This window comes from Toxorhynchites rutilus, chromosome 2, assembly GCF_029784135.1.
Source record: "Toxorhynchites rutilus septentrionalis strain SRP chromosome 2, ASM2978413v1, whole genome shotgun sequence".
In the NCBI taxonomy this organism is placed as follows: Eukaryota; Metazoa; Arthropoda; class Insecta; order Diptera; family Culicidae; genus Toxorhynchites; species Toxorhynchites rutilus.
Window position 1 is genome coordinate 100,082,129 of NC_073745.1, and position 16,981 is coordinate 100,099,109.

General features: G+C 35.2%; 1 protein-coding gene across 14 annotated transcripts in view; it reads right to left on the minus strand.

The window, feature by feature from the left end:
* Positions 1 to 16,981, minus strand: part of LOC129765100 (uncharacterized) — a 41,401-nt gene that overhangs the window by 20,941 nt on the left and 3,479 nt on the right. For 4 of the 14 annotated variants that reach the window (XM_055764958.1, XM_055764957.1, XM_055764964.1 and 1 more), the window contains exon 2: positions 13,378 to 14,176. The exons of 1 other annotated variant lie outside the window; for it this stretch is intronic. In XM_055764958.1, the coding sequence (XP_055620933.1) occupies positions 13,378 to 13,495 (118 nt within the window). In that variant the 5' untranslated portion in view covers positions 13,496 to 14,176. The remainder of the gene's footprint in view (positions 1 to 13,377; positions 14,177 to 16,981) is intronic. 9 more of the 14 variants (XM_055764969.1, XM_055764968.1, XM_055764965.1 and 6 more) reach the window with 4 other exon arrangements.

Sequence of the window (16,981 nt, forward strand, 5' to 3'; positions counted from 1 at the left end):
TCATAACGGCCTAGTCCAAATAGCTTTTTGTTAACACCAATGTAAAGTCAGAAGTCCAATGAAGTACTTCAGAATCATTTACTGCTGTTTTTGCATCAAAAACACTGTGATAATTGGGTAATTTGGCATTAATTCATAACATCTGGAAAGTCAAGACATGGTTTATTGAATAGGGGCTTCAGATTTTGGACTGGTCAGCTTGTTTACCAGATCAAAACCTTATCTTATGAGAACTTATGACAAGTGATCGTACGAATGGTAGATGCAGCTTACAAGGAGTATGAGTGATTTGAAGAGCTTAAGCGAAGAGTATCTTCTGCGTAGAACGAGATACACACTACAACATGGCGCAGCTTGGTCAAATCCACCCCGAATGGGTTATTTGAACTGATTGAGTACTAAAGATGACCTCCGAGTTAGAAACTTATTGTAATTTATGTGGAATTGACGTTAATTTTTTGAAAGCAGTGACAGTTTTTCCATCTGGTTTTATAGTTATGAAACACTGGATTTTTAGTTTTTTGAATTTTTCCACCTGAACACAACAGTAAACTTCAAATAGCAGGTCTTTTAAATGACGATAGCTATTATATCCTACACTATATACTTCAATTCAACCAACTTCTTACATATCTCACTTACAAACTCAGAAAAAATGAGTGGTTCTATAGTTGTGAAACGCAGTGTTCAGTTGGCACAGATTGGCACAAATGGCACATTTGGTACACTTAGAATGGTATGTTTCAGTGCACAGATTCAAATTCTTATTTCTACTAAACGGTTCTATTGCTTGCCCTGTTTGTATGTTTGTTTGCAGGGGATCGGTTCAGTGCTGTTTTTTCAAAAGTATAAATAATAATTCTTTTCCGTTTAGTTCTCTGATTTTTACTCTCTAGCGTTCCGACATATTGTACTATTTCGGCCCCGACAGGAACACATCCGAATCGCGCTTGGCGACAAACTTAATTATAGAAATTCGACCCCCTTCTTGTCGACCCATTGATCTGAAATTTGGAACACATCTCTGCTATCATTATGAAACTTAGTATTCAATTATCTTGAGAACCCAAGATGACTATCGCTTAAAAATGATGGACTGCATATTTTCTCAAAACTCCATCAATATGGGTATCAAATGAAAGGGCATGACTAGCAGAACGCATTTATTTATGAAAAATGCAAATTCAAAATGGTCGCCAACACAAAATAGTTATGTTTTTATTTTAATATACCCCATCAATATGGGTACCAAATGAAAGTGTTCGACTACTAGAACGCAGTAGATTATGATTGTGCTCCCGTGGCCGAGTGGTTAGCGTCAAACCTAACATGCGGGGGTTCGGGTTCGATTCCCATTCAAGTCGGAGGTATTTTTCGTCAATGAAATTTCCTCCGTCTTGCACTGTGGTCACGAGTATCTTAGAGTTTGCCACTAAGAATGTTATTTGTGTAATTTGGCATAGAAACCTCAACTAAGTACTAATGAAAATGACGCAAATAATACTACGTTGAGACGGTGAAGTTCCTCTAGGAACGTTAGTGTCATTTAAGAAGAAGAAGAAGATCATGAAAAATCAAAATCTAAGATGGTCACAGTCCCCAAATAACCAAAAGCTTTTTAAAATGGTTTCAATCAGTTTGACCTGTTTGTATGTATGTTTGAATGTCTGTATGGTTGTTACATAGGAATCATAGGAATTTGACCCCGTTCCTGTCGACTGATTGATCTGAAAATTGGAACACACCTTCATACCTGCTGTTATTATAAAACTGCGTATTCCACGATCTTGAAAAATCCAATTTGGCCGCCGCCAAAATACAGCTGAATGGCTTGACTTCGGAACACACTATATTATGAACAAGATAAATTCCAAAAGGTCGCCGCCATATAAAAGTCGAGTTGAGTCGACTATGTTTTTTTGACAATCTCCTCAATATCGGTATCAAATGAAATGTTTTGAATAATAGAATACATAATATCATGAAAATATTCCGAAGAAAATTAGGTTGATTTTTTTTAAATTGTTGAATGTTTTTACTGTAGACAAATATACTTATGATACCGATAATGTACTAAAGACTAAGAAAAAAGCAAAAAAAATATGTTAAACGGTTTCATTGTGATTTAGTACAGGTAATGTACTAAAAGCTGAACAATAATTAAGCAAGTAGCAGTTATCAGTTATCACATCCTTTCTTTCATCAATCTAAACTTTAGAGTATTAATGCGACTAATATGTGGATAAAAACTAAAAGAAAATCGTGGGGCGCGTCAGATTTCCATTATCTACAATTAGTGGTTTCATAATATGCCCCACGAATTTATTTTAGTCTCATTAATGCTCTAGAATCTAGATTAATGAAGAAAGGGGTGTTATAACTGATAACTACTGCATTACCTTTATTATTATTAGGTTTAATCAGAATGAGTCCGTCTAATTTAAGAACTTTATTTGCTTATTTTCCAAACCCCGTTAATATGGGTATCAAACGAAATGGCTTGACTAGTCGAACACAGTAGATCACGAAAAATTCAAATCCTAGACAGCCGAAGTAGCAAAATAGCCAGTTACCTATTTAAACGATTTTATTACGTCAGAATTCCACTATCCACAGTTAGTGGTTTCATCATATGCCCCACGATTTTATTTTAGTCTCATCAAGGCCTTAGATTAATAAAGGAAGAAACTGTGAGTACTGTAAACTGCTACTTATATTTTTATTATTGTTATGTTTTATCACAATGAAACCGTTTAACCGTTGATTTCCATATAAAAAGTTGTCCAACTAACATTTCTTGAACACATTTCATTTTGATCTTCATCAAAGTGCCGATTGACTTAGCGGAATCAAATTATTTGGACCTCTTGTTGAGGGAGGATCGCGACGCTATTGTTTCTCATTGTTTTACATCCATATAGGGTAAATTATATTGATTTGTCCGATTTTAGGTGTTTTTACGCGACTAGTAAATGCAAATCGATTTTTCTTCATGAAAATGACATATAATCGATACGAGTTTGGGTTTGTTGAAAAGCCCCAAGTTTCTAGTTGCTGATACTACCATAAGGCGTTGAAATTATTAAAATTTTTATTTTTTTTAACGATTTTCCTCAAAGAGGAATTATGATCATGGTTTGACCACCTCTGATCATGGTTTGCCCAAGAAACGATCATGGTTTGTCCGGCTTTAGAAATCACCATTTTTGAATGAAAACAATCGAATTCCGCAATACACACAAAAAGGACCACCTTCGCCGGGATGCACCTGCGAAAGCCGTAAGGAAGACCCCCACCCACCCGAAACAGTCGTGCCAACCACCGATAGCAATCGCACAACACGTGACTCAGTCGAATTATGTCATCAGAGTCATCCCGGCCCTGTATTCGTGGAAAGGGAAAGGGTTTTCCTCAATCCACTCGCAGGCAAGTATTTGAATTGTTCCTCCATGTGCCATGTTTCAGCCACGCTCCGGCGGAAGCCACGTATTTCGACTTCAAAAGATGTGATATCAGCTCGCTGAAAAATGAACTTTCGGTAATTGACTGGGCACAACGCTTGAGCTGTACTCCGCTGGATGAAACTGTGGCTGCTTTCTATGCTACGCTACATAACGTTTTCGATAAGCTAGTTCCACGTCGCCACACTGGCACTTTCATTGTTACCCGTAAACCTTGGTGGACGCCCGAGCTCCGTCACTTGCGCAACAAGCTTCGTAAAGCCCGCAATCGATTCTTTAGTGTCAGATCTGAATAAAACAGCAACATCCTACGACACATTGAAAGTGAATATAATGTTCTGCTTAAGACAACATATGCAGCGTACGTAGATAAGATCCAATCTGATTTGAAGTTGAATTCTTCATCTTTTTGGGCTATTGTTAGAGCTCAAAAATCATCGAAACGCATTCCATGCAATGTGGAATATAAAGGACGCCGAGCAAGCACAGCCAAAGAAGCCGCCAACCTGTTTGCTGAATTTTTTCAAACTGTTTTCCGATCCACATCTCCGGCATCGAATACGAAAACATTCCGTCTCACACCTTCGTATGATGTGTATCTTCCTCATTTCCGTTTTACTACTAGAGACGTTTTCGAAGCGCTGAACGACCTGGTTGTTTCCAAAGGACCTGGTGTGGATGGATTGACGCCATTCATCGTCCAGGGATGCGCAGCCGAACTGGTTCCACCTACAACCGAGCCACTATACTGCTCCGTAGTACGCAGTATTATGGAATATGCAGCGCCAGTTTGGGCACTTTATCACGTCTCACATGGTCTGAAACTTGGACGAGTACAGAAGCATTTCATTCGATTCGCTCTTCGTCAGCTTCCCTGGGCTAACCCTGTCGAATTGCCACCGTACACATCACGCTGCCTGCTGATTGGTTTGGAGACATTATCAGCCAGACGCCTGAAGCTGCAGCGAGTGTTTATCTTCGACATTCTCCCAAATCGTATGGATTGCCCGGCATTACTTCAGAGTATCTACATAAACGTCCCGTCTCGCACTCTTCGACATCACAACCCAGCAAACATTAAATCGTATAATTTTGCACGTACTAAGTCTTACAAGAAATCAGAATAAATCATAATCGCATATAATATCAATCAAAGTATGTATCGTGTATATTTGAAATCGCATTAAATGTAAAAACTCGATTTTATATATCATTATCAAATTAAGTCGCAATTCGGTATAATAAACATCAGTTTTATGATGTACATTGTCATAAAATATATTTAATCCGCATCAAATGCGTATATTACGCTGATGCAGTTTGTGTGTCGTATAAGCGTATAATTTAAATCGATTCAGTACTGTAGTGAATCGTGTTGCATGCTGAAGAAAATCATGAAACAGTGAATCATATTAGATCCTAATAAAGAACATATTACATCATATTGAAATGTCAATGAAATGCTTTAAGATTGACAAGTTTCATTTCATAACAGCAATGTCTGAACATATTACAAAAAACGACTTCTGACATATTGACATATTGCACAGTGAAAATGGTAATAAAAATAATTGAAAATTGAGATAGTTTCATTGATATTAATTTATTTTTTATTATTCCAATTCAATGATATTATATATTTGGTTTCTATGATGGGGAAATCAAAGATCCTTTTCTTAAATAATAAAATCGGCAACCAGCAATGACTGATCCTACTGCATAGAATGTATTAGGTTATATCATATCGAATATAATGTACGAGTTTTAACCGCTGTTGAACTAAATTTCAGATAACCGGCGAGATAGCTGGTGGATGATAATCCAGACGACCAGACCCAGCAAACATTAAATCGTATAATTTTGCACGTGCTAAGTCTTACAAGAAATCAGAATAAATCATAATCGCATATAATATCAATCAAAGTATGTATCGTGTATATTTGAAATCGCATTAAATGTAAAAACTCGATTTTATATATCATTATCAAATTTAGTCGCAATTCGGTATAATAAACATCAGTTTTATGATGTACATTGTCATAAAATATATTTAATCCGCATCAAATGTGTATATTACGCTGATGCAGTTTGTGTGTCGTATAAGCGTATAATTTAAATCGATTCAGTACTGCAGTAAATCGTGTTGCATGCTGGAGAAAATCATGAAACAGTAAATCATATTAGATCCTAATAAAGAACATATTACATCATATTGAAATGTCAATGAAATGCTTTAAGATTGACAAGTTTCATTTCATAACAGCAATGTCTGAACATATTACAAAAAAAGACTTCTGACATATTGACATATTGCACAGTGAAAATGGTAATAAAAATAATTGAAAATTGAGATAGTTTCATTGATATTAATTTATTTTTTATTATTCCAGTTCAATGTTATTATATATTTGGTTTCTATGATGGGGAAATCAAAGATCCTTTTCTTAAATAATAAAATCGGCAACCAGCAATGACTGATCCTACTGCATAGAATGTATTAGGTTATATCATATCGAATATAATGTACGAGTTTTAACCGCTGTTGAACTAAATTTCAGATAACCGGCGAGATAGCTGGTGGATGATAATCCAGACGACCAGACCCAGCAAACATTAAATCGTATAATTTTGCACGTGCTAAGTCTTACAAGAAATCAGAATAAATCACAATCGCATATAATATCAATCAAAGTATGTATCGTGTATATTTGAAATCGCATTAAATGTAAAAACTCGATTTTATATATCATTATCAAATTAAGTCGCAATTCGGTATAATAAACATCAGTTTTATGATGTACATTGTCATAAAATATATTTAATCCGCATCGTATGCGTATATTACGCTGATGCAGTTTGTGTGTCGTATAAGCGTATAATTTAAATCGATTCAGTACTGCAGTAAATCGTGTTGCATGCTGGAGAAAATCATGAAACAGTAAATCATATTAGATCCTAATAAAGAACATATTACATCATATTGAAATGTCAATGAAATGCTTTAAGATTGACAAGTTTCATTTCATAACAGCAATGTCTGAACATATTACAAAAAACGACTTCTGACATATTGACATATTGCACAGTGAAAATGGTAATAAAAATAATTGAAAATTGAGATAGTTTCATTGATATTAATTTATTTTTTATTATTCCAGTTCAATGTTATTATATATTTGGTTTCTATGATGGGGAAATCAAAGATCCTTTTCTTAAATAATAAAATCGGCAACCAGCAATGACTGATCCTACTGCATAGAATGTATTAGGTTATATCATATCGAATATAATGTACGAGTTTTAACCGCTGTTGAACTAAATTTCAGATAACCGGCGAGATAGCTGGTGGATGATAATCCAGACGACCAGACCCAGCAAACATTAAATCGTATAATTTTGCACGTGCTAAGTCTTACAAGAAATCAGAATAAATCATAATCGCATATAATATCAATCAAAGTATGTATCGTGTATATTTGAAATCGCATTAAATGTAAAAACTCGATTTTATATATCATTATCAAATTTAGTCGCAATTCGGTATAATAAACATCAGTTTTATGATGTACATTGTCATAAAATATATTTAATCCGCATCAAATGTGTATATTACGCTGATGCAGTTTGTGTGTCGTATAAGCGTATAATTTAAATCGATTCAGTACTGCAGTAAATCGTGTTGCATGCTGGAGAAAATCATGAAACAGTAAATCATATTAGATCCTAATAAAGAACATATTACATCATATTGAAATGTCAATGAAATGCTTTAAGATTGACAAGTTTCATTTCATAACAGCAATGTCTGAACATATTACAAAAAACGACTTCTGACATATTGACATATTGCACAGTGAAAATGGTAATAAAAATAATTGAAAATTGAGATAGTTTCATTGATATTAATTTATTTTTTATTATTCCAGTTCAATGTTATTATATATTTGGTTTCTATGATGGGGAAATCAAAGATCCTTTTCTTAAATAATAAAATCGGCAACCAGCAATGACTGATCCTACTGCATAGAATGTATTAGGTTATATCATATCGAATATAATGTACGAGTTTTAACCGCTGTTGAACTAAATTTCAGATAACCGGCGAGATAGCTGGTGGATGATAATCCAGACGACCAGACCCAGCAAACATTAAATCGTATAATTTTGCACGTGCTAAGTCTTACAAGAAATCAGAATAAATCACAATCGCATATAATATCAATCAAAGTATGTATCGTGTATATTTGAAATCGCATTAAATGTAAAAACTCGATTTTATATATCATTATCAAATTAAGTCGCAATTCGGTATAATAAACATCAGTTTTATGATGTACATTGTCATAAAATATATTTAATCCGCATCGTATGCGTATATTACGCTGATGCAGTTTGTGTGTCGTATAAGCGTATAATTTAAATCGATTCAGTACTGCAGTAAATCGTGTTGCATGCTGGAGAAAATCATGAAACAGTAAATCATATTAGATCCTAATAAAGAACATATTACATCATATTGAAATGTCAATGAAATGCTTTAACATTGACAAGTTTCATTTCATAACAGCAATGTCTGAAGATATTACAAAAAATGACTTCTGACATATTGACATATTGCACAGTGAAAATGGTAATAAAAATAATTGAAAATTGAGATAGTTTCATTGATATTAATTTATTTTTTATTATTCCAGTTCAATGATATTATATATTTGGTTTCTATGATGGGGAAATCAAAGATCCTTTTCTTAAATAATAAAATCGGCAACCAGCAATGACTGATCCTACTGCATAGAATGTATTAGGTTATATCATATCGAATATAATGTACGAGTTTTAACCGCTGTTGAACTAAATTTCAGATAACCGGCGCGATAGCTGGTGGATGATAATCCAGACGACCAGGGTTCGAACCAACATCGGAGCAGTTTTAACCAAACATCAATCAGTGCCATTTTAAACATTCATATTTCACTCCGAACACAAGTAAATTAAATAATTATTATTTCTACAAATATAAATACTCATATATAAAAATGGCGATTCGTGAGGCTATAATAAACATTTTACGAAAATATTTTGCTCCATTTGTTTTTTTCCTATGTATATGAGTATGGCAAAAGTCGTATTAGGTGCGTTGACAATTCATGAATATATTCAAATTAGATCGCAATTCAATTTCAACATAATCGCTATTATAGTCGGTCAAAGTTGCATATTCAGCCAAACTAATTCGGTAAGCTTTTGCCATGTATGTATATGGCCTCCACTTTTGCATGCATATGCCAGTTAGGCGCATTATATGCCAACCAAAATTTAGGGCATATGATGTTATATATACGCTTGTTATGCGGTTTAATGTTTGCTGGGAATGCTCTTCGACTACCAGATAACAGGAAAAACTACGGGTTCAACAATCCTTTTAGTACATGAGTTAAGTTCCCTCCATGAACTTCGGAGTTTTTAAAAACTAAAAATGTCAAACCGTTTTCGATGGTCGCTAAATCTAGACTAACTTTATTTCATTTCCTTATACAGAGGCCTGCCGATTTCTTAGTTTATACAAAGATACTATTTTCTGGGAATCGAAAGCGTGCACTCGGTGTCCCGTTATCGTTGATGCTGATTCTGCATTCTCTTCTATCGCGTCCGCGCTGCGTGTGGAGTTGGGTTCGCGATAAAGCGAACGATGATGTGTCTTACTGGTGGGATGATGATCGCGCTGTTTGTTGATGTTCTGGTTCCAATGAAATGATTGTTTCCGCCAATTGCCGCTGATGTTGCTGCAATCGGTCGAGTTGGCGATTCAAGGTGGTCTCAAGAGGAATGTTAACTCATGTATTCGTGCTTTTAACGCAGTTTATGACAATTTTGATTTCTGTATCAGCAAGTGTTCGTTAACAGAATTAGAATTTAGTTTAGTTTAAGTCACAGTCTGTACGATTTAACACCGAAGACTAAGAATAAATAAATAAATAAATTCTCAAGTAGATGTTGCATTTATCGTTGCTTGAGTTTACTGTCATCATATTGATCCATTCATAATTTAGGCTTTCTGCAGAATATTGCATTTTCTTGGGCATTTTAAAAGTGTTCTCCAACACACTCAACATAGAGAAACTTTATTTCTGCTATGCGCGAAGGACACAATAAACAAACCGCAGGTCTGAATACGTGCAAAATAATCATCTGGTGATCGATTAAAAGTTAGCCCGAATGAGGGGCGCATTGACACCAATAGATGGTGTATTTTATAATCCTTTAAAACATGTGATTCCATAAAAATATACTATAAAACTACTGTAAACCATGAAAAAGACAATTTTATTTATATGTTTTGAAACATTCGAATACCTGATTTGACAAAGGTGTGCTTAATTAGAGTATTCAAAAAAGTGGACAAACCATGATCATATTTTCGACTGGACAAACCAAAATCAATTACCATATTTGTTTTTGTTTTTTTTTTTGTATAAAAGAAGGATTTATTTTTTTATACATTCCCTTAAGATCAGAAAAAAACTTTCTCACAACAAATGCATATATTCAGAATCATTCTGGAGGTGATAGAGGATCATACGAGGGTATGGTGATAAGTAATGCACATGCTTGTAGAAGACAAACTAAATAAACTTCAGCGTAACTGGTGTTTATGTGGAAGTATTATTACTCCTATACACGCCTGCGAAGTTTGAAGGCATTGCTTTTATTATGTTGGTTTTGAGTAGTGGAAGTATGGGGTCGTTTTCTGGTGCTATGTCAACGCGAATTAACAACGCGTTGTTATCAAATTTTTAACTGCTGAGAAAGTGAATCCTAGTGTGATTCATTGTCGGGTACAGGCTGTTCTCTGTGAAGAAATACTTACTTATTGACAAAACACGCAGCAAACATTAAATCAATGCCTCCGAGGATTTCGTCGCAAAGTCGTCGAATATACAGTACCTACAGACACTGAAACACTAACGACATCGAGTTTGTCTTGTAAGAGGTAACCTGGCGCCAATAATATTGCAACACGACATGTCTCGTTCACACACTTCGCGTGCAACTGAGGCTCTGAAAAACCTTAAGTTTTAACTAATTCCATCAATTCCCCGTATTCTCAGGACCTTGTGTCTTGTGACCTTAAGGATAATCATTACAGCTCGGACAATGAGGTGATAGCAGCCATCGCGTTCTGGATTCTACAAAAGTCGGATGAATTTATTAGGGATGGTGAGCGTGCAGGAAATAATAAAAGATTCCAAACGCTCGTAATTTGAGCATTTCTCAATAGATCGCAAAGGTGTTTGCATAAATTTATTGGAAATATTTCTACGCACCTACCACAAAAAGCATTATCTAAACATGGTTCACCTTCGTTTTAATTGGCCCAATTTGTACTCCTTAAATTGTACCGACCAAACGAAGCAACTAGAGTAGCAGCGAAATACATCAGGCTTCCTCAACAAAAACGAAGAAAAAATAATAAAATAAATGAATATCACTGTGGGAACAATCATAGCGGGACTAAATGAAAACACGTTTGGTAAAAAACCACCGTTTGTTGTAATCATTACTGCGGCTTTCCTAATCACCCAATTTGAGATAATAAACATATGCGAGGATTCTAGCAATTTCATTGGCTTTATTGGTTTTCCAATTTGGGTCTTAGTTTTGTTTTGGTTCTGCTGTTTCATCGTTAGTCTTCGTTCGTTCGTTATGGGTAAAAGACGATGTGAAATGTACAACAAGTGGATGATTTGCTCTTCTTCGTATTATTTTATGTTTGTGTACATTCGTTGAAATGAGGAAATGAACGTAAAATAATTGGAAAGTGGAGCGTAAAATCTCGCGGTCTATAATTGAGTGATTAGCACTGACGGCTCGGACTACGGAAGTCTCTTGTTTCCATTGATTTCTTAACTGTTCAGTACCCTTCATTGACATTCGAGCAGGTTTTTCTGATCAAACCAAGGTCGTGCTATATCTACTAATTTACGGTATTTAGAAATCGTATGTTGAGATAGTATTATTGATCAAAATAAAACACTCTTGTTGGACACATGCTACTGAGTGCACATCTAATTCTAATTCTTCCTTCATCCACCGCGATGCTGGTCAAACACGTTCATGTAATCAATTCAGTGACCTAATTATAAATATTTATGAATTATTAGCGACAATTTATCCGTATGCGAATCTTTAAACCTTTCGAAAATGAAATGTCATTTTCAATTTACTTTTTTTTGTCAATTTCTTTTATGACTGATCTTTTATGAACTCACGCACAGTTCTGATGGCATCTATGATTATGACAAAATGATTGGTCCTCATATCAGCCATCTTTTTATGTTCTCAAGACCTTCACATAACTTCTGTGGATATTGATTTAGTGGCATCAAAATCATCATCAAAAAATTGCTTTACCAAGCAAATGCATCGGTAGAAGTTCTGCCAAGTTGGCCCGATGTGCTCCACACTTATTTTAGAACAGCAATTTAAGGCATTCATCAAAAGATCATACAAATCATGTTCGAAATGAACAAACGCTATTATTGTTGCCAAAAACGCTGTTTGAATGAATGGAATGAAGGAAATTGAAAGAATTGTTTTTGAGTTATTATGAGTATTGAGTGTTATGCTCAATTTTTTTCCCAACAATTTTTTTTCAGTGCATATTTTTTACATATTGAAGGCTATGTAAAATAATTGTGTGTATAATTAGTTCTTAGACCGTTTCTTTATTAAACCAAAAACTTCCGAGTTACTTTGGCATCAACTTAATTTTTAAATAATGTTCATGCTAAAATACATGCGCCATTAAAAAAAAAAAGAGTCAAAACAATCTTCCTATTAGTTGAAAATACTCACTCTGTCAAGACAATAATTTGTTTTTCATTCGTTTCGTTTCATTCCAATAAAAATAGTCAATAAAAATTTAGCAAAGTTTAACCCATTCGCTACCAAGCCTAAATTATATGAAGTCATTCGCATTGCCATTTATACTTTGAGTGTTATTGTTTACCAAACCCCTGTTATCTCTTGGTAAGAACACATATATTTTATAATTGTTTATTTTATTTGTAGTATTTTTCCTAGTTTTTTACATATTTATATTTATGTTAGTGGTCACAAAAAATTGCTAATTCAAAAGTCTGCATATTATAATATATTTAAAGTAGGACGAGTATACTCGCCTTGGCAATGCATGACACCCTGCTGAAGACGAGTATACTCGTCCTTGGCATCAATAGGTTAACGTCATTCTGGTTGAAAACACCAAAATAAAATACAACACTCAGCATGAGTGAAGTAAAGTGAAGTAAATTTCAGAATACTAACAAATTCGAATATGCTGAAGTGTAACCCTATTTTATTATGGCATTGTTCTCCATCACATCAGGATACTAAACATGAATGAAAAAAAATGCAGTGAAATTGAGCTCGAGTCAGACCTTTTCATCCTCAGAAGATCCGATAATCGACATCATGAGCTATCACGATCTAACAACTCAATCGAAGTTGTTCGTATACATGTACTTATATGCATATTCAGTCGTTCAACTTGGGCTCCATGCAGCCTCCAAATATGTCATATCCATGCACGAAAGATACAAGCAAAACGTGAAATTTACACTTTCTCTCCTTATAATTTGCCCGGCAGCGATGTTTTGCTACATGTTGTTTACTGTATAGTTTTTTTTTTGGTAAAGTGACTGCAGGCTCTCGGTTCAAAGTCAAGTTCAGAGTCAAATCACTGTTGATGACTCGTGTTATTTTGTTTCGTTCGAATTTATTGTTTGGTTGTTTAAAGGAAAGGAAAGCAATTCGTTTCCTCCCCTGAACACCGAAACACAATCAAAGTGGAGCGTCATCTCATTGTCAGTGCGAGGCAAAATCGATTAAGGCATAACAGGAACTAAGTACTTACCAACTTCTCTTTCCGACATGCCAGACAAGTCATCCATAGCTATAGATTGACATTTTCTGGTGGTGAGCAGACCCAGCAAAATCACGACACTTGGCCAGGCGAAGTTCCACAAGCTCATGTTCTTCCGAATGGCAATGGCAATTTTTGGTCGCTTGGAACTCCCGTGAGGTTCGTCGCCTTCGTTCGTCGGGGGCACAAATCACCAATCACCTGTTGATTTCTCGGACAGACAGACTTTCTCTGCAAACTGCAGCTGATTCGCCGTTTGCTTAATTTTCAATCTTCACATATTTACACCATTATTTCGTAGTATTTTTTCGTCAACCAACGGCACGGCGTCTCCGAGTGGCCGATTTCACCGCCGCACTCTAGCACCGACAAAGAGCTGCTTTTTCGAGTGCACCGTTTGTACTCATTCTTCTTGTCATTGCTTTATTCTGCGGTTGGAGGAGGATATGTGGCCAAATTGGTCAATAGGCACGTGAAATTAATCGCGCTAACCTCGCTCTACATACGCAGTGTTATACGCAAAGCGTATTTGGATTTCGCATTTTGTTTAGCACTTCACGTATCCCGCATTTCAATTTAATGTGCAATTGCTTTGTGCTGGTTTGAGTTCACAGATTACGTTCACAAATGTCAATAGCTTTCTTTCTAATCTCTCTAATTTTGGGCACACTAGTATCGGTTGTTTGAATTCGTGTCTCTTTACTATTGTGATCAATCAATTCGATTCAACGTTGATTGTAATTCTATGAACTTAGCACATGTCTACAGAAGGGGCCCGAGACACCTTGTCCTTTTTGGTTATAGACGATATTTTTTGTGGGAAATTCAAATCGAAGGGTGCAAAAATTTTTACTTTAAGCTTTAAAATAAATTGATTGTAATGGGAAAAAGTATTGCTATTGATGGTAACAGCGAACCGAAGTAGACAGTAGACACTGCACGTGAAAACAATGTGAAGTGAGTACAACCTTATTACGGATAACACGCAACTGTAAACATTTGGTGGAATTCATTATGAATACACCGAGTTCATCCATCGATGTTATTCGGGTTTGAACCTCACGCTCTCGTTTGTGTAAACAGAGCGATTCCTCGTGCTCATCGTATTCGCGTATCGTATTCATTTTTTTTTTGTTCGACTTTGGAAATGAACACAGGGTCAGTCTGGTTTCCGCTCCATTTTCTTCACGGAGTTCATTTCTACACTTCACGATTGGTGGAAATGGGAATAGGTGCACAAAGTGAAGTGAAGTTTTGCAAATTTGTGAAAATGAAGAAATGATCGCGAGTTTGCGGCTCGTTCAGAAGAAGCCGAAACAGATTGCGAAGCACAAGTGTGTAGCTAGTGTTAAACGAGTCATTTTGATTTGTATCAATTTCATGGAATTGTTACGATTTTCACGAAACGATTTTTTCTTCCAATCTATTGGTTTCCTTCTTGTTTCGCTTCTACTCCTCGTAGTCGTTCCATTAACTACGATTAATTTGACGCAAAAGCGTCTCTCTTCCGGCTTTCCTTGTCTTTTGAATAAAGAGAATAAGAACTTCGAACTCGTTGAACTAACTAGTTTGATATTTTTATTGATGCAATCCCTCCAAAGATAAACATAGCATCATAAACTTGTCGCATTTCCTCGTGCATGTTTTCATAAAAATAATCACCATTCCTCGTGCATGTTTTCATAAAAATAATCAGTGTTAATGTAAAAGCCCTCTCAACGCTGGAGTTTCCACACGAGAGAAAGAAGACCATTTTAATATGCTAAAAAATTCCAGAAATTTATTCTTTCCGAAAATGGTCCAGCCGTTCATTTTTCGAATCATAGTGAGCAAACCTGTCGTAAAATTTTAGCGAGTTTTTTGAATCCAACCATCCTTGGATGCACCGTGTAAGGCATACAATCCAAAGCTTACCAAATTCAAGAGTTTTCTTCTCCTTTTTGAAGTTCCATTTGAAACTCGCGTAGAATGAAGTGAAATTAACGTTGGTCCTATCCATCAACACTAGAAGATGTTTGTTTACAAATATAATTCCCAAGCCTTCTATAAAATATGCAAGTTGATCTGATGCTGAAGAAGTCCTAAGAGCATTGACGTCATGTAACGATTTACCATCTCCTTCTCTTCTTCATCCCAAAATCTGACATTCAGATCCTTTTGCAGCTTGTTCTTGTTGAAAACCACGTCGAATCCAACGACAATGTATTCGCGTTGACGGCGGAATGGTGTCGACATCTGGATACGACATTAGTTAGTATGAGGCCCACTTTTCTCTATCAGATTAGTCGGCCCTGAGGCAGTTTTAAATTACCAAAATTTGTATGAATTTTTTTTCTTGGCGTTATTTACCTACTAGAAGTACGTTGTTCTGACCCTAATTTAAACTATTTTATATGGATTTTCAGAAATTCTCACCAAAATTTACCATTATAATATGAAATTATCTTTAGACGCAATTTTTGTATGAAATTTTTCCCTACTTGCAAGCAAAAGTGATTTTCATTTACATAGAGTACTAATTTAATTTAGGAAAAATAATTTCCATTCATAATTTTTATTTTAAAATTGTGTTCATTTCTTCTGCAACCCTATATTGTCATGCCTACTCCGCCATTTCGTAATACGAAGCTCAATGCCGTCAACGCAGATAGCTTACAAAGCTTCATCGAGCTCAGATTTAGAATACGGGGCAATGCCAAACATCACCACACTGAGAGAAATAATTTGTAAATATAACGTTTTTTTAGTAAATGCTACCAATCTATAGTCATTTTCTACCGTACTAATAAACATATATGTCAAGAAGAACCATGATTCGTAAGCCCAATATCGGCTACATTTTCCCGCCGAAAATGCACGTATTAGAATTATATTCTTATTAAACCTCCGTTTTCCCCTATGGCAACAATAAAAATGGTTAACAAGCGCTTTCCTCTCCAGTTTTCAGATATGACAACTTCCATGTTTACTAATGTTATCGAGTAAAATATACTAACCTCTGGTAGGGATGCGAGTTTGTTGACAATATGTACAAAAAAATTGTACATTCTACTAATTCTAATCGACGGAATTGCAATTTTTCCAGGTTGGTGATGGAATTATACATCTCTGATATTCCCAAATTTTCCCTGACATTGTTTGAATTCCCTGATATTCCCTATTTTTCAAGGTTTTTCAAGGTAGTCGTCACCCTGAATGGCGCGTCATAGCTTCAGTCGATGATGTTATTGGAGGACACATCGAGAAAATTTCGTTGAAATTTTGTTTGGAAGGACCTAATAAAAATGAACTCAGAATGTTGATATTATAGTTTAAAGAAGTTGAAAATGTGATTGGAAAGAAATACCATAAATTTTCGCTTTTTTTCTTGTCGTACTTTGTAAGACAATGCTTTAGCTAGAAACCGACTTGAATAAGATTGGATAAGTGTAGTTAGTAGAAGATTTCAAATAATTTCATTTGAAGGGAACAATGGACAATTGTGAAGCACACCACTCTAGCATTTTTTTTTAAATCTTACAAAGCTGGTGGAATTTTTCGTGAATTTTAATAGTTATTTTTAATTATTTTAAGTTTGAACAATAAATGAATCCGG